This window comes from Bubalus kerabau, chromosome 5 (assembly GCF_029407905.1).
Source record: "Bubalus kerabau isolate K-KA32 ecotype Philippines breed swamp buffalo chromosome 5, PCC_UOA_SB_1v2, whole genome shotgun sequence".
In the NCBI taxonomy this organism is placed as follows: domain Eukaryota; kingdom Metazoa; phylum Chordata; class Mammalia; order Artiodactyla; family Bovidae; genus Bubalus; species Bubalus kerabau.
In genome coordinates this window covers 73,879,204-73,906,584 of record NC_073628.1, presented here as the reverse complement: position 1 = coordinate 73,906,584, position 27,381 = coordinate 73,879,204, and the positions used below count along the sequence as shown (strand labels likewise).

Sequence of the window (27,381 nt, the reverse complement as noted above, 5' to 3'; positions counted from 1 at the left end):
GCTATTAGAGTTTCCTCCTTGAAAGCAGCTTCTCTATCCTTGCCTCCATGACCCCAAACAATTTGTCTTTCTTCTTGGCTTAGATGAAAGGAGAGAAGTACAGTTGAGGCCAGCTCAGAGAGGGTTGGGGAAAGACTAAGGGAATTATTTCAGCTCCTCTGGAGCATTCAGAGATGGTAGGTAAGTGGGATATACAAAGAGAAGCTGTACCCTCCCTGTAGATGTTCTCTGGGTTCTTATTTTGCATTCATCTGCCCTCTCTCAAGTCCTTTTCAAAGTAGGTTGGCAAGTGTTTAAACCTGCCCACTCACAGAAACAAACAAACCAACAAAAAAGTTTGTACCGTCATTTTGAGGCTTTCCTGTGCTGCCGCCTGGGAATATTTTTCCTTAGCTGCTGTTACACTTTTAATTTTTAATTTAATTTAAAAAAAAATTTTCTAGCAAGCTGGACTGGGAAACAAGAAACAATTGCTGGGACTTCCCTGGCAGTCCAGTGGTTAAGAATCTTCACTTGCATTGCAGGGGGCACGAGGTCAATCTCTGGTCAGGGAACTAAGATCCTAGATGCCTTGTGGTGTGGCCAAAAAAAAAAAAAAACCATGAAACAATTGCTGAAGAAAGCATTTCACCAGTGCCATGTGGGCATAGAGGTGTGTTGTTGATTGCAGTGCCCAGGAGGGTGCTGATTGCTAACATATTCGGCTGTTCACATAACCAGCATAAGTGGTCAGTGAGTGGCCAGTCAAACCTGTAAGCTTGGTGAATAGTGGTAATTGTGCCTTGGACTAGTGGATACCACCTGTTCAACTCTCTTCTCTCCTCCTTTAGTTTATCACGGCTATCCAGATCATTGTACACACAGTGGTCAGTTCTGCCATGCAGATATAAAGTAATTTTTGAATCTGAGTTCTGTCTTTCTAATTTTCACATTTGTCCCATGAAACCGCTATTTTAAGATAACGGCTCTGTAAAATATCCATGAACCTTACTTGGAGTATAGAAACAGAACTAAAGAAACAGATTTCTTGTGTTCCACATATGTTGAAATGAGTGATCATATTGGCAAGAAAGGGAGCGATCCCATTTTTGTCAGTTATTCTTACGTTTCACCCAAACCAACTGTGATTGAATTTAAATGCTTGAAATCTGGGTCTCAGTCAGGCTAAAAGAATAAAGGTTCAAAGGGTAGCACTGTATGTATGTAATGCTTAGGTACTAATACAACAAAGAGATAATATAATATGGTAGAGAGATAATAATAGAGTGATAATAATTATCTTTTATAAAGAAAATGTTTAAATAAAATGCTGCTGGTAGCACCAAAAGGATATTCCAGGTTTTCAGTTTGGCCCTGGACTATTGGTAGCTGTTTGCCTTGAGCCCCAACTGAGTTCTAGTCCATGAAGTTCATCTCTATGGGAAATAAAGAGAGAAAGGTCTTTTATGTATACATATATATATACACACACATGTGCGTGCGTGCACACATACACACACATAAACCCGAGCCCTGTGTTTTGCGAATCACAGAAGAAATGATATGTCTGCTCCTATTTGAGAAGAACAAGTGACTAAAAAAGAGAGTATCACTGACAAAGCTTACGGATCTGCATTTATTAATAACTAAGGCCAAACCTTTGTGCCATTGTTATGCTTTGTTTCTCTAGTTCCTGTCAACACTAGGTTTATTTCTATGAGAGCTGAAGATTCCGTGTTGCTCAGTCAGCTTCTCTCAGTGAACTCCGCTTGTGATCTCAGTGAGTTGTTATGTCATTGTGATATACATGTAATTTTAGCATGCTATGCTCTTCATTGAAATGTGTCCATTTTTGGTGGGACAGAGACACTACAGTTCAAAAACTGTGAACAGAGAAATCAATGCCATGATTAAGTGATATTAACAGACACCCCAAAGATGCAAGAGGCTTGCTCTGTTCCGAGGAAACAGCCAAGAAGAAAATGCCTAGCAGGGGTTAAACCCAAACGCCTTCACGGCAGCCTATTTCTGTCAACACTCTGTTCAGGAAATAAACATTTATGCTTTCTGAAATGAAAGTGTACTTTTGAAGACTAGCCGTCAGATATTTTTTGCCCTTCACACTTTCAAATGCTTAGCCTTTTTGGTAAGCTGACTGCAAAGTGCATCAGTTTGCCAGGCTAAAAATAAATAAATAAAAGTGCTTGACAAGGGCCTACAGCCCCACTGTCAACCTCCGGTGCTTCCAGGAGAAGAAAGCAAGGGACTTGGCACAAAACATGCTTTCTTCAGGCCTGTTACTTCAAGGGTACCTGCCTCTCGAGAAGCTTTTCAATCGTTCAAAATGATGTTATTCCCAAGTGTCATCTGGTTTATTTGGCCCACGCCGTCCTGCAGATAAACACGCTACGTAACTGTGGGTTAAGGTAGAGGCTCATTCTGCCTGCAGAAGGCCTGAGATACATTAAGTCGCACTGACTCTAGGGTGGAGATGAAGAGAGATCGGAGATGTCAGCAATATGCCTGGGATGGACTGGAGCTGGGGAAGAAAAAAATGTGCCATGGTATCAGTGTATTTTAAAAAGCTGTAATACAGCTGAACATTTAAAACTATAACCTGTCACACACTGAAGATTAAGATGCCGGGATGTACAAACCATGAAGTGCCCATGACACCACGGCAAAGCGTGTTTTATTTCACTTGGCAAAGAGGTTTCTCGCCAAAGATAGCTAAAGGTTATAGATACGAAGGACCTCTAACTTGTAGTCCAGTAGCTATAAAACACCACTGAAGGCCCAGTAAAAGCACAAACAAATAATTATCATTTGGAGGCAAGCCTGTGTGCACCATGGAGCAGTCGTGTTTTGAGAAAATTCCTTAGACTCAGTTCATTAAAATAGGCGTTTTCATTTAGCTCTTGGTCACTTATGTTTTTCTACTTTGCTCAGGACTACTGATAAAATTATCACTTCATCCCTGCGTCTTTGTGGGTGTAAAATAGAACTAGCACTCCTAAAGGCCAGGAAGGAAATTTTTGAGGAATTGAAATATCGTCTCTATTTTGGGTTCAGCTGCCTTAGTGCTCAGGTGAGCACAGCCAGCTTATAACAAGGCTGTTTAACTGTTATCCAAGCATTTGGGCAGGACAGTTCTTTGTGACAGCTTCCAGATTGCAAGGGTTTGGGAGGAAAGGGTTAAAATGTTGGGATCCAGCTATTTCTGGACCAAGAAAAGATAAAAGTCCAGACTTTATTTATACTGTGTAGACCATAGGTTGTCCTTTCCCCTTTGGTTTGGCAAAATTACACCTCCTCTGATCAGCTTGAAATAGACTCGAGGCTCTCAAGCAGACCTTTTGTACTATATCTATCTTTATGTGCTCCCTGACCACCCCCACCCTCCAAAAGGAGAACCTTTTCGTTACCCTTTTCCTTGTTTTTATTTCATTAAGAAGTAAAAGGCCAAGTTCGGTTCACACACACACCCACCCACCCACCTACCCACCCACCCCTAGAAGGATCAAGTCACAGGATCAACCTAAGAAAATGAAGTTTTATTGTTTTTGGCTTAATTAAACCCCCCAAGAAATGTGTGAAACATTGTCATGGCTGAAAAAAAATTGTTCATTTGTAAATCACAGGGACAAAAGGGCCCCCGTGCAACTTTAAAGTTTCCGTGCACGTAAATGTCGATAGCGTGCCTGCTCCATCATCAGCACTAAATTCACATTGATGCCTCTTTTCTTCTCCGTATTGATCCTTCCATGAGAACGTAGATTTGTATCTGTTAATTAATGCGTCCTGAAACAGCGTTTGTATTAATCAGGCAGATAAGAAAAATTGGATGCCTGCATCCTCCTGACAACCGTAAAAGTGCTGGCCCTGATAAAATCGTGGATGGACCTCAATAAAAAAGTTCCTCCTTCCACTCAATAAACTAATCATCCTGCTTTTAATTATTCGGCAGAAAGATGTGTGGAGATTGGAGAATGTGTAAATCTATTTACTAACAGCAGTGTCTGGGCTGGAGAATAGGGCTGTCACAGGAAGCTGCTGCAGGCTATGCGCTCTGTCCATCTGCTGCTGCAGAAAAACTGCTGCTTGGGAGCATGAAAAGGAACAAGGATACGAAGGCGAATGGAAATTACCCATCTCCTTTTGCTCAGAACTTCCTAGATGACTATTTTTGCGTCTCTTCTATTTACAAAAGAAATTCCTGCTTAGTCTCTCTTCTTAGGTATTTTAATTTGCAGGACATCTTTTTCTTGCAGTGGGGGACTGGAAAAAAGATCAATATTTGTTTGTTTGATTTTTGGTTTATTTGTTGTAAAACATTCTCAACATGAAAAGGAAATGGAGCCACATCTACTCAGATTCGATTGTTATTTTTCTCTTTGTAATTCCCTGTTAAAAGTTGTGACATCTCTAATTCTAAGCAGACATTTATTCATGTAACCCCATATTTTGGTGACAAAGAAAGAATAGAGAAAAAGGAAAAAGAGACATAGTCCAAAAGAAGATCAGTTAAGTAATAGGTAAGCAACTTGATAAAGAAAAAAAATTAAATAAATGCTTTTTACGTGGGCCTTAAGAAAAGTGGGACTAATCCCTCTTGGTGATTTTATTAAACACTTGAAGTGAAGGGTACCAAATGTCCAACCACTAGTTTTTCTCCAATGGGCCAGGAAATGATTTCCTTTTCTTTACCGTGCTATAGTTGCTGCTCTCTCAGGAAACATGAATAATTTGTGATGAATAAAAATGATTAAGAACAATAGCCAAAGGTAGGAGCCTAAGAAAGCTGAACAGCAGTGGGTATTTATGATTTGGGTAATAGGTTCTAGAAAGGGAGTAATAACAGATTTTATAAGTTGCATTATCAATACTTTCTTCCTTCTGTGGAATTCTTGGTGGCAGAATCTGAAATCATGGTACCATTGTCCTCAAAAACCATAGATATGGTTTGTCACCCTTGGAGTTCCTGGGCATAACCTTGAAATGAAGGTGAAGTTTTAAGAAACTTTTTTTCTTAAGGCAAAAGTAAGCAACTGATCATCAGGTTATCTCCACTAAGACTTCTTTTAGAGTCTGGGTCTAATCCCCCTAAAATTTAAATAGGTATCTTTACTCCTGAGTAGGTTTAATTGTCCTACTTCATGTTTCCCTCTTGATCCACATTTTGTTTTTAATTTTTTGTTATTTGTGTTTTCTCAACTTCAGAAGGGACTTTAAACATGTATGTATAAATGCAGACCAGGTTTAGGATTGAAGCAGTCATCCAGGTATTTCAGATAAAAATAGCATATCATATAGCTACACTTATAGAATACATATTATAAAGCACTGTTTTGCAAAACAGAAATTAGGGTACAAGGAAATTATCTTGCTCAAGGTAACACAGCCAGTAGTTCAGTGGAGCGAATACTGAAGTTTAGGATCTGTCTCTGCTCACACTTTGTCCATTGTACCTCCTGGTCTCCATGTTTAACTTTTTAAATGAGTGGATCCTAATATCAAGAATAAAGTGTGGCTTCTCTCTTTGGTGAGGGGACCAGTCTGCAAAGTATTCCATCTTCTTTGATACCAATAATCGCTATTTAAAAAGGAATTAAAAAAAAAAATGGAATTCATGCTAAATGTCAGTGGGGACAGAATATCCAATTAAGAAAGCTCTTTTGGGTGTAATCGTACTCAGCGCTCGCTGTACTTGTGACTACTACAGAGAAATGGTTCCAGATTGTACTCTACTGTGTGGCCTAGATTGTTGTCCTTTATTTGGGGCTTCTGTTTTTTGGGGTTTTGTTTTTCACTTTCATGTTTATCAAGAGCAGTTTTTGGAGATGAGGTAGTTGATAGTTTGACTTCCTATCAAACTATCAAGCCTGGTAAGAGTGGCTCAAATGGTTAAAAATCTACCTGCAATGCAGGAGACCCAGGTTTGATCCCTGAGTAGGGAAGTTTCCCTGGAGAAGAAAATGGCTACCCACCCCAGTATTCTTGCCTGGAGAATTCCAGGGACAGAGGACCCTGGCGGGCTAGAGTCCATGGGGTCACAAAGAGCCAGCCATGCCTGAGCGACTAACACTTCCTTCCATTTAAGACATTCATAAAGACTTCCACTAGAAATCAATTGTATTTCATGATTGCATGGTATTTTCAAGTGAAAGAAAACTACCTCTTATCTATTATATTCCTGTCAGCTGTGTCTCAAATATGGCGAAAACACCAACAAGTTGAAGCTGGTTGGTGCCTTTTACTTTGCCGTTGGCAAAATGGGCAGGGGAAGCTTTAAGAGCAGCTAATCAGAGCTCAGCATAATTTTGAGCACCTATGCAGAAGCTGACTACCATATGAAGCTAATGTTGCATTATGATATGATGGCTTTAAAGTAACTTGATCTGCCTATATCCCCATGCAGGCTTCTCCACGCTGTCCCTGGCGGACCAGATGAGCCTTCTGCAAAGTGCTTGGATGGAAATCTTGATCCTTGGTGTCGTGTACCGATCTCTTTCCTTTGAGGATGAACTTGTCTATGCAGACGATTATATAATGGATGAAGACCAGTCCAAATTAGCAGGCCTTCTTGACCTAAATAATGCTATCCTGCAGCTGGTAAAAAAATACAAGAGCATGAAGCTGGAGAAAGAAGAATTTGTCACCCTCAAAGCGATAGCTCTCGCTAATTCAGGTTGGCATATTGACATGGTTCGTTGTTATGTTTCCTAATATGTCAGTTCTGCCCCTTCACTTACCTTCTTCTTCAGGGATTTACTAGACCCAGCTGTAAATTCTGAGTCAGCAAAATTATAATCCTCATAACTTTCTAGGGAAAAGTTAGAAGAAAAGAAAAACCAACTTAAAGGGAGTTATTTTTATTTTATTTGCTTATTAAGGGCTGTGTCCCTTATACCACCAAATTGTTCATTAACACAAATCATGGCAAAGCAAAAGTGGCAGAGGTGTAAATGGACGCTCAGGACAATATTAGGTCCTTTGTCTTATTTACACAAGTGAACATAAGTGTGAGTTAGAAATGCAAATCATTCCCCTACCTTATAATGCAAATTTTTTAATTGGAATCATATATGTTGTGTTGCTTTTCATTCTGGTTATCAGAGAATACTGTTTTCTTCCCTTCTGGAATTCTCTAGCAGTCGAATTCTGCAAAGGAGTATTTCCCTTAAAGGTATTACCTATGTAGTAAGGGTTAAGAATTATGAGAATAAACGGTCTTTACATGAGAACTGAAATGTGCTAAAATAGAGAGCAAACTCTGATAAGTAAAAATCGTTGGTGCTTTGTTGTTTTTGCCTTTGTGCCTCTCTGGATGCTTGACTGTGGTCTTAAGTCTCTCTCAGCATTTGCATAAAGTCCAGGATAGATCCCTCCTTAATGACGTGCCGATCTTTAGATACCTGCGTCAATAACACGCTCTGATGCTATGTACCATTGACAGTCACATCGTGCCCCTCCATCTGCTTTTGTTTTGACCCTATCTTTGAACTTTATCTTGGTTGCCGGCCAGTAGTTTTCCCTTTAATTACAAGAAGGAAACTGTCAATAAAATCTGTTAAATGGGATGCAATGAGTGGCTTGAATGGGCGGATGGCTATTTGTTCAAATTCTGCAGCATTCAAGGTATTGACAGTTTGTTTTCTGGGGCCATATGTGACGATCAATCTCAGGCTGGGCTCAGCCGCGCTGAAAAATGAAAAACCAGATTGCTTTTGCTTACTTGTGGATGACGACTTTGTGATTTGGCGCGGTCCTAGTGAGATGAGACCTTCTGCCCAAATTGCCCCCATGAGAGCCAGGGATGCGTGACTGTTTTTAGGAATAATTTTTAATTGATTTTGTAATTAACAGTTCATCTACAATATTGATGCATGAATCCTTGGACTGATAGGAGGGAAATTGTTTTCAACAATGAAGTTGTACTTTGCTATTTGTCTTCATAATGGAGTTTAGCATTTCACACTTTTAATTGCGAATGGACCCCTCTTCCTTAAAATACCACTCGCTTCTCTCCTCCTCCCCTTGTGAAATTGTAAAATATGACTCTTGATGACACATGGCATCATCATCACAAACCCTGAAGAAACCCCTGCTGTCTGGAAGACCAAAGTGGGAGATGGGATAGAAATGTTCTGAGAATTTATTAGTTGGTATGGACTTCCCATTAAAGCATCTTTCATAATTGGATGAAAGATCCAGTGATGGTTTGGGAAGAATTTTTATCTGGAAATTGTATAGTGGTTCTAATTTAAAACATTTACTTGGTTAATTATTTTTAAAATATAGCCCAGTGTGTTGTGTATCTTTTGTGTCTCAAATTGCTTTTTGTGAATTATTAACTAATCATGAATGCTATGCAATGCTAAAACTTTATCATCAAAATTGCTAAAATTTTGTAATTTTAGATATTAGTTATATACTTTATGGCTATGGATTATAATTTAAATTACCTGAATTAATTAGTAGCAGCATTTGTCACTGTTGTTTAGAAGTATAATCATTAATATTTTGATATATGATGTTCGAATCCCACATTCTCTTCTGTGAGGGGGAGGAAGTGACCTACTTTTGAGCAATGAGTGGTGATTAGAAACTCTTTAAAGAACTAGTCAGTTTATTTTTCATGTGTTAAGCCAGAAATAGTCAACAAACCCTCTCTTCTAGCATAGTATTATTCAGTAGTATGCTACTTCTCTACATCACAAAATTCTCCTGTAAGTAATTCTAACATTTTTCAGCTTCTCAGTACCAAGAAAAATTAATAGAATCAGAGTCTGTAATGAAGGAGTAGTGATTAAGCACTATAAGGACTTTTAATGTCTACGTGGTGTCACCTCTCCTTTGTCGTGTAAATATAGCTTTCTCTCATCCATCCAACCTGTAAGCCCTACTGTTTTAGCTTGGGATAAACCACTCAGAAAGTCATTTTGTTTGAGACTGCCAATATGATGCTGTTTTATTCCATTTTTTTAACCATTATTTGAAGGACATCAATAAAGTTGTAGATTCGATCTTGCTAGGAACCAGTGTTTCTTAAGCTGCCAAACACATCAATGTAAATATATTTTAATACTTCTCATAAACATACCAAAAAGTTTGTAAATTTTTCTTTTCATATTTAGAAATTTTAGATTAATGTAAAAGACTTTGTGTGGAGAAAAAAATCTACTTTATTGTTATAATATCTCAGCATTCTCCTTCGGGCTGTCGGTGTTAACAACCATTGTCTCATTAATCTAAATTTCAGCTTATTTTAAACACCTGTCTTTATTCAATAATTATAAATGTTGTGCTTATGCTTGGGAAACAGGGAATTGGCTTCCTGATAATGGCTGTCATATTTTTTGTAGCTATGTTTCTGTCACATATGAATTCAGGAATATTTATAACACCAGAAAGCCATTGAAAGTATGTTCCCTGTCTTTAGGTACATAGCCAAAAATCCCAGTGTATCGTGAGCTAATGCTGTGGTAAGGGTTTCCCTGGTGGTTCAGTGGTAAAGAATCCTCCTACCCATGCAGGAAACACTGGTTCAGTCCCTGGGTCGGGAAGATCCCCTGGAGAAGGAAATGACAAGCTACTCCAGGATTCTTGCCTGGGAAATCCCATGGACAGAGGAGCCTGACAGGCTACAGTCCATGGGGTCACAAAGAGTCAGAAATGACTGAGGGACTAAACAACAGCAACAATACTGTGATTATGATATTCTAATATTTGAAAACTCTAATTATTCCACTTATATTTGAAGGTAAGAAACTTTATAGGCTCATTTCAACTACATAGTCTCTATTTTGGAGAGAGAACAATAATCTCTTGAGAAATATTGCACCCCTGATACATCTCGTGCGATTGAATTTTAAAAGGAGAATCTAGGTCACAATTTGAACATTGGCATTGTAAGGCCCTAGCTTTCTGACACATTAACCAAGAGGTTTTGACTAATCTCTAGAATTCTTTCCATTTGGGGAATTCTATGATTCTAGAATTCACTTTGTCTTCATAAGACATAAAGAGAGTAAGATAGTGCTATAAGCATTTTAGGTAAGATTATAGCATATGATTCTATTCTCTCAATTGGTTCTTTTGATTCTTTTGTCCAAGATTTATTGAAAACTATTATCACTAGCCCCAAGGTAATATACTCACTTTTATGCAATGAAAGATTAAAAGCAGTTTAAGATTAAGAATTACTTTTAGTCTGATCATTCTCTTTGGTTAAGTCACAAGAGCTTCAAGTTCCATAGCCACCCCTCACATGCCAACTGTTGCCACTCCAGATCCACCCCCAGCCTAGAGCAATTTTAACCCTGGGCTGTTGGAGAATAAATAGAATCTACATGTTTAAGTTGAGTTTTCTTTTTACTTATACACAGTACTTCAAGAGTGTGCATGTATGCCAGGTCAGTTGTGTCTGACTCTTGGTGACACCCAGGACTGGAGCCTGCCAGGCTCTTCTGTCCTTGCGATTTTCCCAGCAAGACTGTGGTAGTGGGTTACCATTGCCTTCTCCAGGGGATCTTCCTGACCCAGGGATCAAACCCGCATCTCCTGTATTGCAGGCGAATTCTTTACCACTGTGCCATCTGGGAATCCCACTTCTGGAGTAATAACATCAAATTGATATCAAGCTGCAAATGATATTTTGGTCATCAATTTTAAATCATAAGTGATTATCCTCATCTCATGACAGTATTTTGTCCTCAAATACAAATGGTATATGTACAGAATGTGGTGTAATTTCAGGGATTAAAAAGTTGATGATTTCTATTGGAGGCTGGAATGGAGCCATATTTAATCAGTGTATTTGGAACCTCATACAACTTTAGTGTTTCTCCATCTTATTTTTCATGAACACTCTTCTTGTTCAGTCACTCAGTCATGTCTGACTCTTTGCGAACCCATGGACTACAGCACGCCAGGCTTCCCTGTCCTTCACTATCTCCCAGAGTTTGTTCAGCCTCATGACCATTGAGTCAGTGATGCCATCCAACCATCTCATCCTTTGTCGCCCCCTTCTCCTGCCCTCAGTCTTTCCCCGCATCATGGTCTGTTCCGTGTCTTTTCTGAGCTGGCTCTTTGCATCAGGTGGCCAAAGTATTGGAGTTTCAGCTTTAGCGTCAGTCCTTCCAATGAATATTCAGGATTGATTTCCTTTAGGGTTGACTGGTTTGATGTCCATGCTGTTCAAGGGACTCTCAAGAGTCTTCTCCAGCACCACATACTCTTCTTAGGGTAGGCTGTCTAGATATGTTTTTCCTAATAGGTCCCCAGTGAAGTAATATTACAAATACTCTATATAATCTATTTATGTACTATATGTGTATGCATTTTGCCTTAAAGCAGAGTTTTTTTCCCTACTCTCCAATTTCAGATTTTTACCTCCTTTAAGAATGCATGGCTTCTTCTCTGTAAAATCAGGCAGATGAATTAAATAGCACCTTATTTCTCCTAACTGGCCTAAAATTTTAACTCTCAGTTACTTTTAAAAGAGGATAATGACTGGTCTTAGATTTCATGTGTGCTGTGTGTATTTGTGTTGAATTTGTAATAGAGAAATATTAACATCTCCACAGATCAGAACAATTAAGTAAAGGAGTTAAAACAGCTCTTGAACTCTTTAGTATCTACTGGGTCCTCAAACAGTTTTATTGAAATTTTAATGGAGTTTGCTGATTTGATACACAAGAGACCGTTTTAGCTAATGGACAAAAGATTATCCATTTTTAGTATCTTTCTGTAGACATTTCTATTTTAGTTTTGAGCCTCTGCCAGGAAATATTTTTAGATTTCCACAACCTGCCTGTTTGGGTAGACATCTCCAGTATCATTTTATGGGTCACAGAAGCGAGCCGATAAAAGATGTGAGACTACTTGAGCACAGAGGGTTGGACCCTGTGTCCTTTGCTATCAATAAGCTGTTTGTTTCACAAATAAGTATATCCCACGTCTTTAAAGGGGCCAGTGAGTAAGACATTACCAAGTGCGGTTTCAGATCTGCCAGCCTAAATTAATATTTTAAGTTTCATTTTGAATTTTGTCCCCACTTCCTTTATCTTGGGCTTCCCAGGTAGCTCAGTGGTAAAAAAAATATCCGCCTGCAATGCAAGAGATGCGGGTTTAATCCCTGGGTTGGAAAGATCCCCTGGAGGAGGTAATAGCAACGCTACTGTAGAATTCTTGCCCGGGAAATCCCCTGGACAGAGGCGCTTGGCAGGCTGTTGTACATGGGGTCGCAAAGAGTTGGACACTGCCGACCACACGTGCTTGCTTACGCTTCCTTTATCTTCTTACTGTCTTTGTAGAGAGTTATGGTATAAAACTACTCGGGAAAGTTACAAAAATAGTTGAAGCCAAAATGTTTACCAGATTTTGTAAGAAATTAATATGGGTAGGTCTTTTGTGGCAGGTAGAAGTTTATTCTCAACTCTTACCCAGACAAAACCATAATTAATATTATCACACAAATAAAAAATCAAACTTAATGCTTTTCCATCTCTTCTACTTCTGTTTAGTTTTTGCTCAAATCTGCCATCATTCTTTGGATTATTTTATTTTTGAAGACATATTAGGAAAGTAGATTGTTTTTTGATTTAATGCAACCCTTATTTGCATATTGTGATCTTTCAAAATCCTATGTAAAAATAGAGCTGATTCTCGAATGTTTCTTATCATGCTCAATGATCACTGCTGTGTGTTCAGTTATGCCCGAATCTTTGCGACCCTATGGACTGTAGCTTGCCAGGCTCCTCTGTCCTTGGGATTTTCCCAGCAAGAATACTGGAGTGGGTTGCCATTTCCTCCTCCAGGGGATCTTCTCCACCCAGGGATCAAACCTAGATCTCTTGCATATCCAGCTGGATTAGAGTTGGCATTGGCAATTGGATTCTTGACCACTGACCCTCATTATTAGTCAGTTATTAGTTAGTTATTATTAGTTATCTACTTTATATACAGTAGTGTGTACGTGTCAAGTCCAATCTCCTCAGAGTTATTTTTTTTTGCAGTATTAGAATTGCAACTTCTCTGGGTTAGAAAGACCTACCTACAAGGTGTTATGATCCAATGCCCTGCTTGCTGTGTGTGCAGCTTCCTTGGTGTTTCTGCTAACTGTTTCTGTAGTCTTGATAGGAATTCCGCTCAACTCACTACTTTCTAGAAAGGACATTTTCATCAAGTTTCTCTCTACCTCTCTCTAGGTCTCTCACCATTTTAATGTAAAACACAAACTAACACACGCATACACATACAAAACCAAATATGTGACTTGAAAGTGTAAATCACTCAGTTGTGTCCAACTCTTTTTGACTCTATAGATTGAAGCCTGCCAGGCTCCTCTGTCCATGGGATTCTCTAGGTAAGGATACTGGAGTGGGTTGCTGTACCCTACTCCAGGGGATCTTCCCGACCCAGGGATCGAACCCATGTCTCCATCGTCTCCTGCACTGCAGGAGGTTTCTTTACCACTTAGCCACCAAGGAAGCTCCCGTGGCTTTAAACCACACGAATTTATTGTCCTACAGTTCTGGAGGTCAGAAGTCCTGATCAGCTTCACCAGGTTAGCAACAAGGTGTGGACAGGGCCACACTGCCTCTGAAAACTCTATAGGACAGTCTGGCTCCTGGCCTTTTACAGCTTCCACTGTGGTGTTCCTTGTAATCCTTGGGTCGTGGTTCTTTCCACCATCTTCAGAGCCATTCCTGTACCATTTTGCTTCAGTGGTGACATTGCCTTTTTTTCCCCCCTCCCTCTTAAAAGGACACTTGATTTCACTGAATGCCATGGATAATATAAGATACTGTCCTATATCAAAGTCCCTTTTTCCATACAGGGTAACAATCAGGTTGCAGAGATAGACAATCTGGGTATCTTTGGGACCATTTTGCTACCTATCACGATGAACAAGGTCAAGTTGTGTCCAGTCTCAATTGTTCTGTCCCAATCTCAGTCCCCTCCCTCCCTTTCCATGTAAGTAACCACTCTCCTCCCAACTTTTACAGTTAGCTTTTTACAATGGCTTTATTGCTGAATATATATCCCCAGACTTGATAGTTTAGTCTTGCCCTTTAAAAAAATTGTCTTCTCCTTATGGATCTGTGAAGTCTCTTTCCATGTAAAATTTATTCTTTCATTTTCACATTCTTGGAGTTTGTCTCTTGCAAAAGCCAAGACATTTGCCCTGCAGAGTTCCCCACAGTGCGAACTTTGCAGTTTACACCCTGTAGGGGCAGCTCATCTTGTTCCTCTGGCCTTAGCATCTTGTGCAAACCCGTGACAGGATCCAAACAGCATAATCAGATTCAGTTCTAGACCTATAGGTGGCATGTTATTCTTGGACAGACACATGATATCTGGCTGTCTCACTTTTTTGTGTGATGTTAGCAGCCTTTGGTGAAGCAAGGGAAAGTGTTAGTCCCTCAGTCACGCCCAACTTTTTGTGACCCCATGGACTGTAAGCCCACCAGTTTCCTCTGTCCATGGGATTCTCCAGGCAGGAATACTGGAGTGGGTAGCCCTTCCTTTTTCCAGGGGATCTTCCCAACCCAGGGATCAAACCTGAGTCTCCTGCATTGCAGGTGGATTATTTACTGTCTAAGCCACCAGGGAAGCCCAGCAGCCGTTGGAACTCATTCCCTAAATCCATGGTGATTTGTGTTGTAACCTTTCTTTCTTCATTCTGTAATGGGGATACTTTTACAAAGAGAGTCTTTCTCTTACTTGGTTAACAGAGTCACAGAGTAAATGTGGGAAAAAAGGATAAATGCTTGATTATTTCTGCTTAAAATTTACAAGTTTTCGAGATAATGAAACAGCACCCTTTTTATTTTTTTATTTTTATTTTTTAAATTTTATTTTATTTTTAAACTTTACATAACTGTATTAGTTTTGCCAAATATCAAAATGAATCTGCCACAGGTATACATGTGTTCCCCATCCTGAACCCTCCTCCCTCCTCCCTCCCCATTCCATCCCTCTGGGTCGTCCCAGTGCACCAGCCCCAAGCATCCAGTATCGTGCATCGAACCTGGACTGGCAACTCGTTTCATACATGATATTTTACAAGTTTCAATGCCATTCTCCCAAATCTTCCCACCCTCTCCCTCTCTCACAGAGTCCATAAGACTGTTCTATACATCAGTGTCTGAAACTGGAGCCTATTATACAGAGTGAAGTAAGCCAGAAAGAAAAACACGAATACAGTATACTAACAGCACCCTTTTTAAAATGTCATTGTAAAAACGTGTATTTAAACAGATTCAGTGGATTTCAGCCAGTTGCAATTATAATTCTTTTTAAATTGCCCCACTAGCATCAGCGGGAACCTCTGCAGGTCAGTGTATGGAATCTTTTTTGAATGACTTAGTAGTTGTAGATACTCTCCTTCCTAGTTATCATGACAGGGTGTTCTATATGTGTGTGTGTGTGCTAAGTTGCTTCAGTCGTGTCCGACTCTTTGCAACCTTATGGACTGTAGCCCACCAGGTTCCTCTGCCCATGGGGTTCTCCAGGCAAGAATACTGGAGTGGGTTGCCATGCCCTCCTCCAGGGGATCTTCCCGACCCAGGGATCGAACTCACGTCTCTTATGTCTTCTGCATTGGCAGGCAGGTTCTTTACCACTCACACCACCTGGGAAGCCCAAGGTGTTCCATATTCTTCCTTGGGACTTGGAATCTGATTACAGCTTAGGTGCCAGTGGTACCCATTACTACATCCCTAGGTTGACCATCCTTCCTGAATCTTTTCAGTGGACAGAGCTAGGAACACAGACAGACACACACACTATAATTCTGATTGTGTGTGTGTGTGTGTTTTGGATATCTTGTCACTTCGTGTTTCTGCTAAGTGTTGTCTGTGGTTTTTAGTTTTGCTGTCTAGTTATGTGCAGATTTGGAGAGATTAAAAGTGTTTGGTGACACAACTACCAACTCCCTGGAATATAGTTTACTGATTTTTAATCAAAACTTTATAATTGGCACCTTTTTGAAAACTTAAGTCTAACTGGGTTAATCAAGAGTCATTTTGCCATAGTGGGCAACACAGTTTCTTCAGTATCTCAGCTGGTTAACTGAGATCACGTCATTAGACTCCTTACAGTCGTATATAAAAATTTGGAGACACAAATTTGCTTTTAGAAAATAGGCTTTTGCTCACTTCTCTTTTTCATCATACTACATTTCATTGCTTCGGTGATTAGAGAGCGAGTCACATTGGCTGAGCCCTTACTGCCCCTTTTCATGTAGGCAGCTTACAAACTAAAGAAAATCAACACCTGTGTTCCATGGAAAAGATGGCTGAGTATCGGTTTATAATGTGTGTCAGGCTTGACTCTGAATACGCTTCGTCTGTGTCTAATATTCAATTCCATCCTCAAAATAAGATTTGGCATCATTGAGAAAATATTGCCAAGAATGAGCTACAAATCCTGAAGACAGTTTCCAAATAGAACGTGGGCATTTGGCTGTACCTAATGCTACAGTAATGGATAACTTTACCATTGAGAAGGACAGTGTTCTGTTCCAGATAAGATGTAAAAATAAAAATCTTCTTTTGCCGTGGCTCTAAGTCTCAATGGATTTTGCAGCTATTAGTATAAAGATATTTAGCTGTCTTCCCAAAGTAAATGATCTGAATTAGATATGTCCCTTTATGGTCCCACTTCATGGAGGAAAATACTGGAATTTAACAAAAGGTTTCTGTTTTATTATTAGATGGTGGAACTTAAAATATGGTTGAGGCTATGTATATCATGAACTCTGGTTGTCTTTTGGAATCTTGATTATTTTAGAATACCATTTGTCTTATTGTCTATTTGACTGATTCTCAACTCTCACTTGACCATAGAATCACCTAGATTTTAAAAACTACTAATGTCCTGCATGCTGCTCCAGATTTCTTATTTAATGGGTCTGGGCTTGAACCCAGAAATCCTAGGCTTATTTTTTCTTAGCAGCTCAGTCTGTGTTTTTAATGTTCAGCTTTGCTCTGTCTGATTAGTTCATAAATCTATGGTTTCCATTATTAAGTTTAGTTGGTTCCCATCAGTGCAAATACTGGGACAATTTCCTTTAAAACATAAAGTTAAAAAAAAGTACCAACAACCAAATTAAATAATTACATAAAGTAATGCCAGTTCTATTGAGCTTGGCATAAATGTATAAATTTAGCCCCAAGAATAAAACAGAGATTAAAGCCGCGGAGCCAGAACTTGAACTAGGATCCCTAATGGAGATTAATATTTTCTTCAGCAGTCTGCCAGCTGAATCACGGTCTAATTAAATAGTTCAGATTTAGTGAGTTTGCATTTAAAATATTAGCAGATCTGAGAATGGGTTAAGCTAAAATGAGTTAGAATCTTTTCTGTAAATGGGAAGTTAAATTATCATAGTAATTTGATTAAATCATTTTTAAATCTCTCAAGCTAAATCACCGCCTTTAAAGAATAGTTTGAAGTCTTAATTGCTGTTTGTGAGCATATCTCTCTGCTATTTGTCCTCGCCTCATTTCCTGTGACATTCTATAATATATCTCCTGCTGGGCAAGAGCAATGGGGAAGGCAAGACTTGGGGTGGGGGCTGAGGTGACCGTACAGCTGACTCCAAGCATTTAAAGATCTGCCATGTCGAAGAAGAAAATGTATCCTGTATGGTTTCGGTAGTTAGAACCAGGACCAAAGGATGCAGGTTGGAGACAGATTTGGGAAAATCTGAAGAAGACATTTCTAACAATTAGTTCTTTTCCTTGTTAAGTAGAAAGCTGTCCATGCAACTGGCAATGTCATCGTTAGAAATGTCGTAGACAAGATTTTTGATGAAGATGGAAAGTTGAGTGAGATGAGCTCAGAGGACAATTTCAACTCTTTTATTTTTTTTTTTTTAAAGGAAATGTCATGTCCAGTGTATCTGGCAGCATACTTTGATTCAAAGACACCTGGGTTTAATCCTACTCTGACACTTAGTAACACTGCCACCTGACTCACAGGGCTGTTGGGAAATGAATGAGTTCAAGTTCATAAAGTGCTTATCAGAGGCCACACCCAAAAGCAAGTATTTAAGAAATGGTTTGGTTATTATATTTTTCTGCTCGTTTTCATTTTTTCAAGTTTTTTAATTTTTAAATTTTTTGGCTGCGTCTTGCCGCATGTGGGATCTTGGTTCCCTGACTGAGGATCAAACCCTTGTCCCCTGCATTGGGAGAATGGAGTCTTGATCACTGGACCACCAGGGAAGTCCCCAAAAACTCTTTTAAAGAAATCTGTTGTTAACAATGGTCAATTCATGAATGATGTGATGAAACAATTTTACAATGGCAATGTAAAAACAAAACAAAACAGTAAAGAAAATACCTAGAAGTTTTAAAAGCATTTACTGGTTATAGCCATCAGTCTTTTAATTACCTTGCCATAATTCTTTTCCATCATATGTTTAGCTACTTGATTTTAAATTACATTTCCTCTCTCTTTTTGGGCATGTGATCTGATATTTGAATTATATGAAAGATTAGGCTAACTACATATATCTCAGAGCTCTGCATTCTCAGAGAACGAGAATTATTAAACATGAAGAACCCCCCAAAGACTCCATTATGTGTAATTAACAGATAAACTGTCATCAGAATCAATAAAACGTGCTAAATGATTCAAACTTGTATATAATTAAGTGTCTGTTTTAGAGCTAGAGCCGTAACTTTTATTTTTTCCTTCACATCTCACATTTCTCGCAAGAGTAATTGTGGCAACCCTGTTAACCCTTTCCTTGCTTGATTGAATTAGGTTTTTAAATTAGTCACTTATGGGCAAAGTTCACCTTCACAAATGTGAAAAGTATTTCAGAATTCATTAAAGACTTCATGTGTTTTTCTGTAGAGAAGCAGACTAGGTAAGGATGCTTTAATGAATTGTTAAGAGAACACTAAAAATTCTGGAAAGATGAGCAGTTTATTGTGATTTGTGTATAGTTTACAATGGAACATAATGTTAGGTTCAATGTATTTTCATGGATATCTTACACTTTTGGTTATCAGCTTCTTTTTTACCCTTTTGGGAAATATGGGCTTTTTGAGCACAAGATCTGAATTTTAGACAACATTACCTCCATGGCACTTAGGATAATTTTTTAACAGATGGCCTTTTATAATTGTTGAATGAATGAATAAATATATGAATGAAATAATGAATAAAACAGCCAAGACTATATTCTGTTAACATCTTCTCTTGCTCAGATTCCAGAGGGAAAAACCCACAGGTTTGAAATAATGGATTTTTGTAGTAATTCCCACACCCTAAGTCAGCATTGGAAATTATCTATTGCAGTGAAATTTAGAAAAATAAAATGGAGATTTTGGAAATCCCTGAGCAATTCACAGCACAGAGAAGTTCAAGAATAAGACTTAAGTTTCACAACTCGAATTGCCATGTTTTTTATTATTGTTAACATTGTTGTTTATCTTCTTGGCTTTGCTTGTAGACTCCATGCACATAGAAGATGTGGAAGCTGTTCAGAAGCTTCAGGATGTCTTACACGAGGCCCTGCAGGATTATGAGGCCGGCCAGCACATGGAAGACCCCCGCAGGGCTGGCAAGATGCTGATGACGCTGCCGCTTCTGAGGCAGACCTCCACCAAGGCTGTGCAGCATTTCTACAACATCAAACTGGAAGGCAAAGTCCCCATGCACAAACTTTTTTTGGAAATGCTGGAGGCCAAGGTCTGACTAAAGGCTTCCCGGGGCCATCCTCTCCTGCGCGCTGAAAAAGGGAAAATAAACCCAAGAGTGATGTCAAAGAAACTTACGAGTTTAGTTAACAACGTCAAAAATCAACAAAGACTGCACTGATGATTTAGCAGCAAGACTATGAAGCAGCTTTCAGATTTCTCCCTATCTTCCTGATGAGTTTCTTCCTACCTTGATCTCATCTTTTCTCCGTATCTTTTCTCACTTTCTTTTCCTCGTTATTTTTTTCCTCCCTCCCTAGTCTTCCTCTCCTTCATTCCTTCCTTCTTCCTTCCTTCCTTCTCCTGTATCCCTTGTCCCTCCTGTTCTTATTCTTCCACTTTCTTTTAAACTTTAATCTCTCTAGTTGTAAAAACATTTTCCTTCCTTTCTTTTTCTTTCCCTCCCTCCCTTCTTCCTTCTTTCTTTTTTCCCTTCCTTCCTTTTCTCCTCCCTTTTTCCCTTCTTTCCTTCCTTCCTTCTGCTGCTGAACTTTTAAAAGAGGTCTCTAATTGGAGAGCTATGGAAGCCAGCCCTGCCAAAGGATGGAGATCCATAATATGGATACCAGTGAACTTCTTGTGAACCGTAACGTCCCCAATGACTAAGGAATCAAAGAGACAGAACCGACGTACCTAAAAGTACAGTGCAACACACACAAATTGACTGAGTGCAGTATTAGATTCCACGGGAGCAGCCTCTAATTAGATGACTTAAGCAACGTTGCATCGGCTGCTTCTTATCATTGCTTTTCCATCTAAATCAGTTACAGCCATTTGATTCCTTAATTGTTTTTTCAAGTCTTCCAGGTATTTGTTAGTTTAGCTACTATGTAACTTTTTCAGGGAATAGTTTAAGCTTTATTCATTCATGCAATACTAAAGAGAAATAAGAATACTGCAATTTTGTGCTGGCTTTGAACAATTACGAACAATAATGAAGGACAAATGAATCCTGAAGGAAGATTTTTAAAAAAATGTTGCGTTTTCTTCTTACAAATGGAGATTTTTTTGTACCAGCTTTACCACTTTTCAGCCATTTGTTAATATGGGAATTTAACTTACTCAAGCAATAGTTGAGAGGAAGGTGCATACTTTCACGGATGCAATTTATGTTGTGTGCCAGTCTGGTCCCAAACATCAGTTTCTTAACATGAGCTCCAGTTTACCTAAATGTTCACTGACACAAAGGATTAGATTACACCTGCAGTTGACTCCGAGTGGTCACTGCACATGGAAGACAGATCCATAGAGTGATCAGGAGCGCGCCTCTCTCCCTGGGAGGTCCAGTTGCCATAGGATTTCTAGCTGCCACGGTGGTTAGGAATGAAATACTGCCTGTTTGCAAAGTTACAGACTTGATCCCTGAAGGAGCTGTGAGCCAGTATTCACTTTAGAGGCAATAAGGCAAATGCCAGGATTTGGGGGGAAAAAAAAAATCATCAAAGACAGCAGACGCCTGACCAAATTCTAAAACCCAGTCTCTATGAGTTGATTCATTTAGGAATGTTTGTTAAAATTAATCTGCAGTTTTTACCAAGAGCTAAGCCAATCTATGTGCTTTTCCACCGGTATTATCACAGCAAGAAAGTCAGTCAGGTTCCAGACTGTTAAGAGGTGTAATCTAATGAAGAAATCAATTAGATGCCCCTGAAATCTACAATCGCTGAATAACCAATAAACAGTAACCTCCATCAAATGCTATACCAATGGACCAGTGTTAGTAGCTGCTCCCTGTATTATGTGAACAGTCTTATTCTATGTACACAGATGTAATTAAAATTGTAATCCTAACAAACAAAAGAAATGTAGTTCAGCTTTTCAATGTTTCATGTTTGCTGTGCTTTTCTGAATTTTATGTTGCATTCAAAGACTGTTGTCTTGTTCTTCTTGTGGTGTTTGGATTCTTGTGGTGTGTGCTTTTAGACACAGGGTAGAATTAGAGACAATATTGGATGTACAATTCCTCAGGAGACTACAGTAGTATATTCTATTCCTTACCATTAATAAGGTTCTTCCTAATAATAATTAAGAGATTGAGACTCCAAACAAGTATTCATTACAAACAGATACACATCAGAATCATAATAATATTTTCAAAACAAGGAATAATTTCTCTAATGGTTTATTATAGAATACCAATGTATAGCTTAGAAATAAAACTTTGAATATTTCAAGAATATAGATAAGTCTAATTTTTAAATGCTGTATATATGGCTTTCACTCAATCATCTCTCAGATGTTGTTATTAACTCGCTCTGTGTTGTTGCAAAACTTTTTTGGTGCGGACACGTTTCCAAAACTATTGCTACTTTGTGTGCTTTAAACAAAATACCTTGGGTTGATGTTTCATCAGCCTAGTGCTAGGAATACTGTGTATCTATCATTAGCTATATGGGACTATATCGTAGATTGTGGTTTCTCAGTAGAGAAGTGACTGTAGTGTGATTCTAGATAAATCATCATTAGCAATTCATTCAGATGGTCAATAACTTGAAATTTATAGCTGTGATAGGAGTTCAGAAATTGGCACATCCCTTGAAAAAATAACAATGGAAAATACAACTCCTGGGAAAAAAAGGTGCTGATTCTATAAGATTATTTATATATGTAAGTGTTTCAAAAGATTATTTTCCAGAAAGTTTGTGCAGGGTTTAAGTTACTACTATTCAACCACACTATCGATAGAAATAAAATATATACAATATATACATTGTTTTCACTGTATCACATGGAAGTACTTGGGCTTCAGAAGTAAAAGCCAACCAGCTGAAAACCTGAGAGGGAGAAATGTAAAAAGAATGAAGAGCAATTTTTAGTTTTCAGTTCAATTGACTCTCCGCATTACAAAAGAACAAGCATCTCACAAATAGGAAACACAACTAAAATTTAGATCTAAAAGAATTGCACGGGCTTTAGGGTAAACGCTTCATCTTAAACCTCGCTGGAGGTAAGTTTTTTCAAGTTTCAAGCAAGACCATTTACTTAATGTGAAGTACTGGAAAGTTCTCAAGGTGTATGTTTTAGCCATATAATTTTAATTTTCCTTTCGCTTCTTTTAGGTTGGTTCTTATTTAAGCAATATGATTGTGTGACTACCTGTAGTTACACTTGTGTTTCAATCAGATCAGATTGTTGTATTTATTCCACTATTTTGCATTTAAATGATAACATAAAAGATATAAAAAATTTAAAACTGCTATTTTTCTTATAGAAGAGAAAATGAGTGTTGGTGATTGTATTTTAATTATTTAAGCGTCTCTGTTTACCTGCCTAGGAAAACATTTTATGGCAGTCTTATGTGCAAAGATCGTAAAAGGACAAAAAAAATTTAAACTGCTTATAATAATCCAGGAGTTGCATTATAGCCAGTAGTAAAAAGAATAATAATAATAATAAAACCTTGTCTATAGCTGTAGATGGGCTTCACATCTGTAAAGCAATCAATTGTATATTTTTGTGATGTGTACCATACTGTGTGCTCCAGCAAATGTCCATTTGTGTAAATGTATTTATTTTATATTGTATATATTGTTAAATGCAAAAAGGAGATATGATTCTGTAACTCCAATCAGTTCAGATGTGTAACTCAAATTATTATGCCTTTCAGGATGACGGTAGAGCAATATTAAACATGCTTCCACTTTTGATTGCTCTTTCGTATGGTGTTTTCTTTTCCCCCCCTCCCCCCACTTAAGAACCAAATCAGTAAAACACTGCCCTTTGTGGCTTTCCTTCAGAGAATATCTCTGAGTTACCTGTTCCCTAAAAATAAGGTACGAGGTTAAAGAAGAGCTATATAAAGGCTTGTCAGAATGAATTCTAGGGTGCCAAGAGACATTTTGCATATTTAAGAGTATGCAAAGTGTCTCAAGCACATTAGAATTCATTCTGACAAGCCTTTATATAGCTCTTATTTAATCTTAAAGCGTCTCACATCATCCTACTTTACTCCAAATCATCGCCTCTATGTCAATGTCATAACAGAAAACTTTCCCCCTATTTTAAGATCCTATTAAAACCTGCTAGAGATAACCTATTATTTCCCTCCACCCACAATTAAATCAGGTGCTGGCTCTGAGCTTGGCAGCCAGCGAGCTGCTGGGTCCGTGGAGCAGCGCCAGGCAGAGGGGCCGGCAGGATTTCCCGAGGGGGCATCAGTTGCAGAGCTTCTAGAACGGTGAGGCTGAGTGAGGTTGGGGAGCTGTCTTGGAATTCAAGAGGTTTACACAGCACTGCTGACCACAAGTGGGCCCTGCCTGGCTCTTTCTTCCAGAGAGGTGAGGGCCCTTGCTGCTCAGCGTCCGCCGTTCATCCACCAGCCCCTCCTGGCACCATCTCCGAGGTGCTAATCCCTGCTTCCTTGGCTTCTCGGCTTATCTGGATGGCCTCCTGTCGCTGTGTTTGCCCACCGTGTTTCTCACCTTTCTGAGGTGGCCGGCTCTCTAGAGAAGCTGATAACACCGCATCCAATTTAGGGGCGCACAATTACCTAAATCACTAAGGTACACTAGCTGGCCACAGGATTCAGACTTGTCTTTTCCTGATTGAATGTCTTTTGAGTGGCGATAGCCCAGCATTGCATGTGACATGTTTTACTCTGGACAATTTCAAAATACTTGGGTAAAACTGAGACCCTGCAAGAGACAAACCTAAGAAGGAAAATTATGCCTGTAATTCTTTCCAATAGGTCCTCATTTCAAAGTATGTGTTTTACACACACACACACACACACACACACACACACACACACGCACGCTTTTGAAAACTTTTACATCAGAATTCTCTTGTTGGTTTTTATAATTTAGAATTATTACAGAGTGACTTTGCTGGTACTGATGTGTTATCATGGTTGCCTCAGGTGTAAAAGAAAAATAACAGATTTTGACACGTGTTTCTCAATATATAAATGAGGAGCTTTGACAAATGGGCTGTATTTATGTTAAGGTATCACTTTTATTTTACCTGTTGTGTATAAAGGAGTTTATTTTTTTTGGAAATGGTGGTTATGGAACTTGGCAGAATATTGGAATCACGTGAAGAGTGTTAAAAATGCCTGGTGCTCATACTGAAATTTGGGGGTTAATTGGCCTGGGCTTTGGAATAGTTTTAAAAAAAATCTCCAGGTGATCCTAATGCAACGATAAGATGAGGCAACCACTGCTTTAAAGTTTTATACTTTTCTCAAGTAAGCCAGGAATGTCCTAAAAAATAAAAAGCCTTTTCAGACATTGGCTCTGAGTTTTTATGAGGTTTTAGACTATCTTCTTGTAAAATATCAAGACAAAAGGACTTAACCTCTTTATTTTTTAACTCACAAAGCCAATGAAATGTATTTGCATGGTTTTCAACTCCACTTTCTCCCACCCCCTCACATCCACCCCTTCATGCTTCTGCAGCATAGCACAAGTGTGGAGAACACATTTTCTTTGATAATTCCCAAGCCACATCTTCTGGCTATGCCCCAGATAATGGAGATAGAATGGAAATACCTGCTAAAAACTTGTGCAGAATATCACCCAATCTTTTTTTTTTTTTTTTTTAATCCTGCTCATTTGGCCCTATCCTGTGCTTTAAAATTAGGTTTGGTTCAAAAATACCTTTTTTTTTTCCTACTGAAAAACAAAAAACCAACACAAGACAAAATTGATTTATTGGAATGATTCCCGTTACCTCTCTTTTTGCAAGTTGCTGATGTAGATAAGAGGTAGAAATGAAATGGAACTGAAATAGAATATTTTGTTCTTGGGCCTGTGCAAAAACTTTAGGTATACTTTGTTACTGTGAAATTTACTTTGTGATTAAACTGTCAAAAGAGAGCAATGCTTAAGGTTTTTGTTTCATCCACAGTGATGTACACATGAAATGGAAAGTTCCAGAGTCCAATAGACATAGAGTGTTTAAGTCATTGTTTCTGGCCCTTTCAAATCTCTAAGTCTAGCTTCTGGTGCCCCTCGGTAGCGTGGAGAAAACAGAATGAAACAAGTAGCAGTAGATTGATTGTACACTGCATCTTATTATGAAACAAAATAGAAAAGAAAGGGATTTCAAAATATAATCCTCCTTTCCCAGGAGTATTTGTCTTGTTCTCCATGAAGTTAAAGGTCTGAAATAATGTGCCCATCAGGGGCTCAATGTTGCATGTCCATGCCAGTTGGTCCAAGGGCTTGTTATGATGGTAATGACCTACTGAAACGTGAGCTTGTATTGCAACAATACAATTGCTACCAGCTCACCCGCTGGGAGAAATATTTTATTATTGTCAAATGTCCTCCATAGAGATTTGTTTTGCCTGTTCCTGTTTAAATTAAATTCAAAGCAGGACTGCATTACGATTTCTCTGGAGTATATTTGAGATAAACAACGAGTCTCAAAATTTAGGATTCCTGGCTAGTTCAAATTTGTTTATTAGCAGAAAAATTACAATAGGTGATACCATAGCTGCAGGAATATTATGATGGCAGCTACACAAGAGATTTACATACTGCTCTATGGCCTAAAAGCAAGAGCACTCACTTTTTCATTACAGATGCCAGTCAGATTAATAATTAACTATTGCATCAATTGTACAGCCTCAAAAAAAAAAAAAAAAAGATGTCCCAATGTACTAATGGTGTTGCCTTAACATGCCACAGAATTTTGGCCGTGAGAAAATTTGCTTCAGGTCAGAAGTGTTTTTAAACTTAAGATCATAAACCAAATGTGTGTGTGTGTGTGTGTGTAAAAATATTTTTAAACAGAGGGCAGTAGATGTAGCACAGAAGCCCCGAGCATGAATGAAAATGCTCTTAGAGTGTAATATACCTTTTCCAATATTCTTTTTTTTAAAAATTGAAAAGAACATCATAGAATATATGGAATTATTTGGATGATTTTGCTGTAAGTATTAGAATGCAGCCCTGACAAAGGATTTTGAAACACTGAAGCTTTTAATCAATACGAATTTTGTTACATATGGTCAAAGTACAACTGGATCTTATTCTACAAGAAAATGCCTATTTTCTTTATGAAAATCATGGTAATCTGTGTGTTTCAAATACACTGAACTTGGGAGAGTTGGTTTTGAAAACACAAACACACTCTTGGGAGGGGTCACTAAAAAGAACTAACAGGAAAACATTGCAGACGAGCAGGAGCATTAAATCACACTATTCACACTCCAATTCAATCTGCCATGCTCAGTCGAATTTCACAGTTTTCTTGGGAAGTGAAGAACTGGCTGCTATTTAAAAAAAAAAACAGCACAGAAAACTGAAGTCATGAGAGCAATTTCCAAAATGAGATCTAGAGCTATACAAGTGTTGGCTTTCCCCCACCAAATTATGAGATTTCCAATTATTACAAATGAAAAATACTAAAATTAATGTAAGAAAATCCCACAGAGAGTTCTATATTACTGTCTTTGAGATTCTTCTCCCCTAGACTTTTATTTTGTCTTGGTTTTCCTTTAGTGAACAAAATGATTGACTAGCCATAGGGTATCAACTTTATGCTTCTAGATCAAAATAAATATGTAGTCTATATTTTCAAGGGTATGCATTGAAAAAAAAAAATCCTTTCTTCCACGCACACACACACACAAAATGTAGTTGAGAGTAATTTCTGGGCTGGGTTGTAAGTAAACTGATGTTTAGATATAAAGATGTTTTTAGGATGTTTTTCTTAATACATGCAAGGATTC

At 38.5% G+C, this 27,381-nt stretch overlaps 2 protein-coding genes across 21 annotated transcripts in view; both read left to right on the top strand.

Annotated features, from left to right (window-relative positions):
• The window catches only part of ESRRG (estrogen related receptor gamma), a 693,887-nt gene extending 670,537 nt beyond the window's left edge, over nucleotides 1–23,350 (top strand). For all 19 annotated transcript variants that reach the window (XM_055581899.1, XM_055581896.1, XM_055581897.1 and 16 more), the window contains 2 exons: nucleotides 6,398–6,667; nucleotides 19,457–23,350. In XM_055581899.1, coding sequence (XP_055437874.1) covers nucleotides 6,398–6,667; nucleotides 19,457–19,701 — 515 coding nt within the window. In that variant the 3' untranslated portion in view covers nucleotides 19,702–23,350. The remainder of the gene's footprint in view (nucleotides 1–6,397; nucleotides 6,668–19,456) is intronic.
• Nucleotides 23,351–23,638: 288 nt separating this feature from the next.
• USH2A (usherin) overlaps nucleotides 23,639–27,381 on the top strand; it is a 1,013,951-nt gene continuing 1,010,208 nt past the window's right edge. Inside the window, exon 1 of one of the 2 annotated variants that reach the window (XM_055581867.1) lies at nucleotides 23,639–23,980. The gene's annotated coding sequence lies outside the window, so the exon portion shown is untranslated. The remainder of the gene's footprint in view (nucleotides 23,981–27,381) is intronic. The other variant, XM_055581860.1, reaches the window with a different exon arrangement.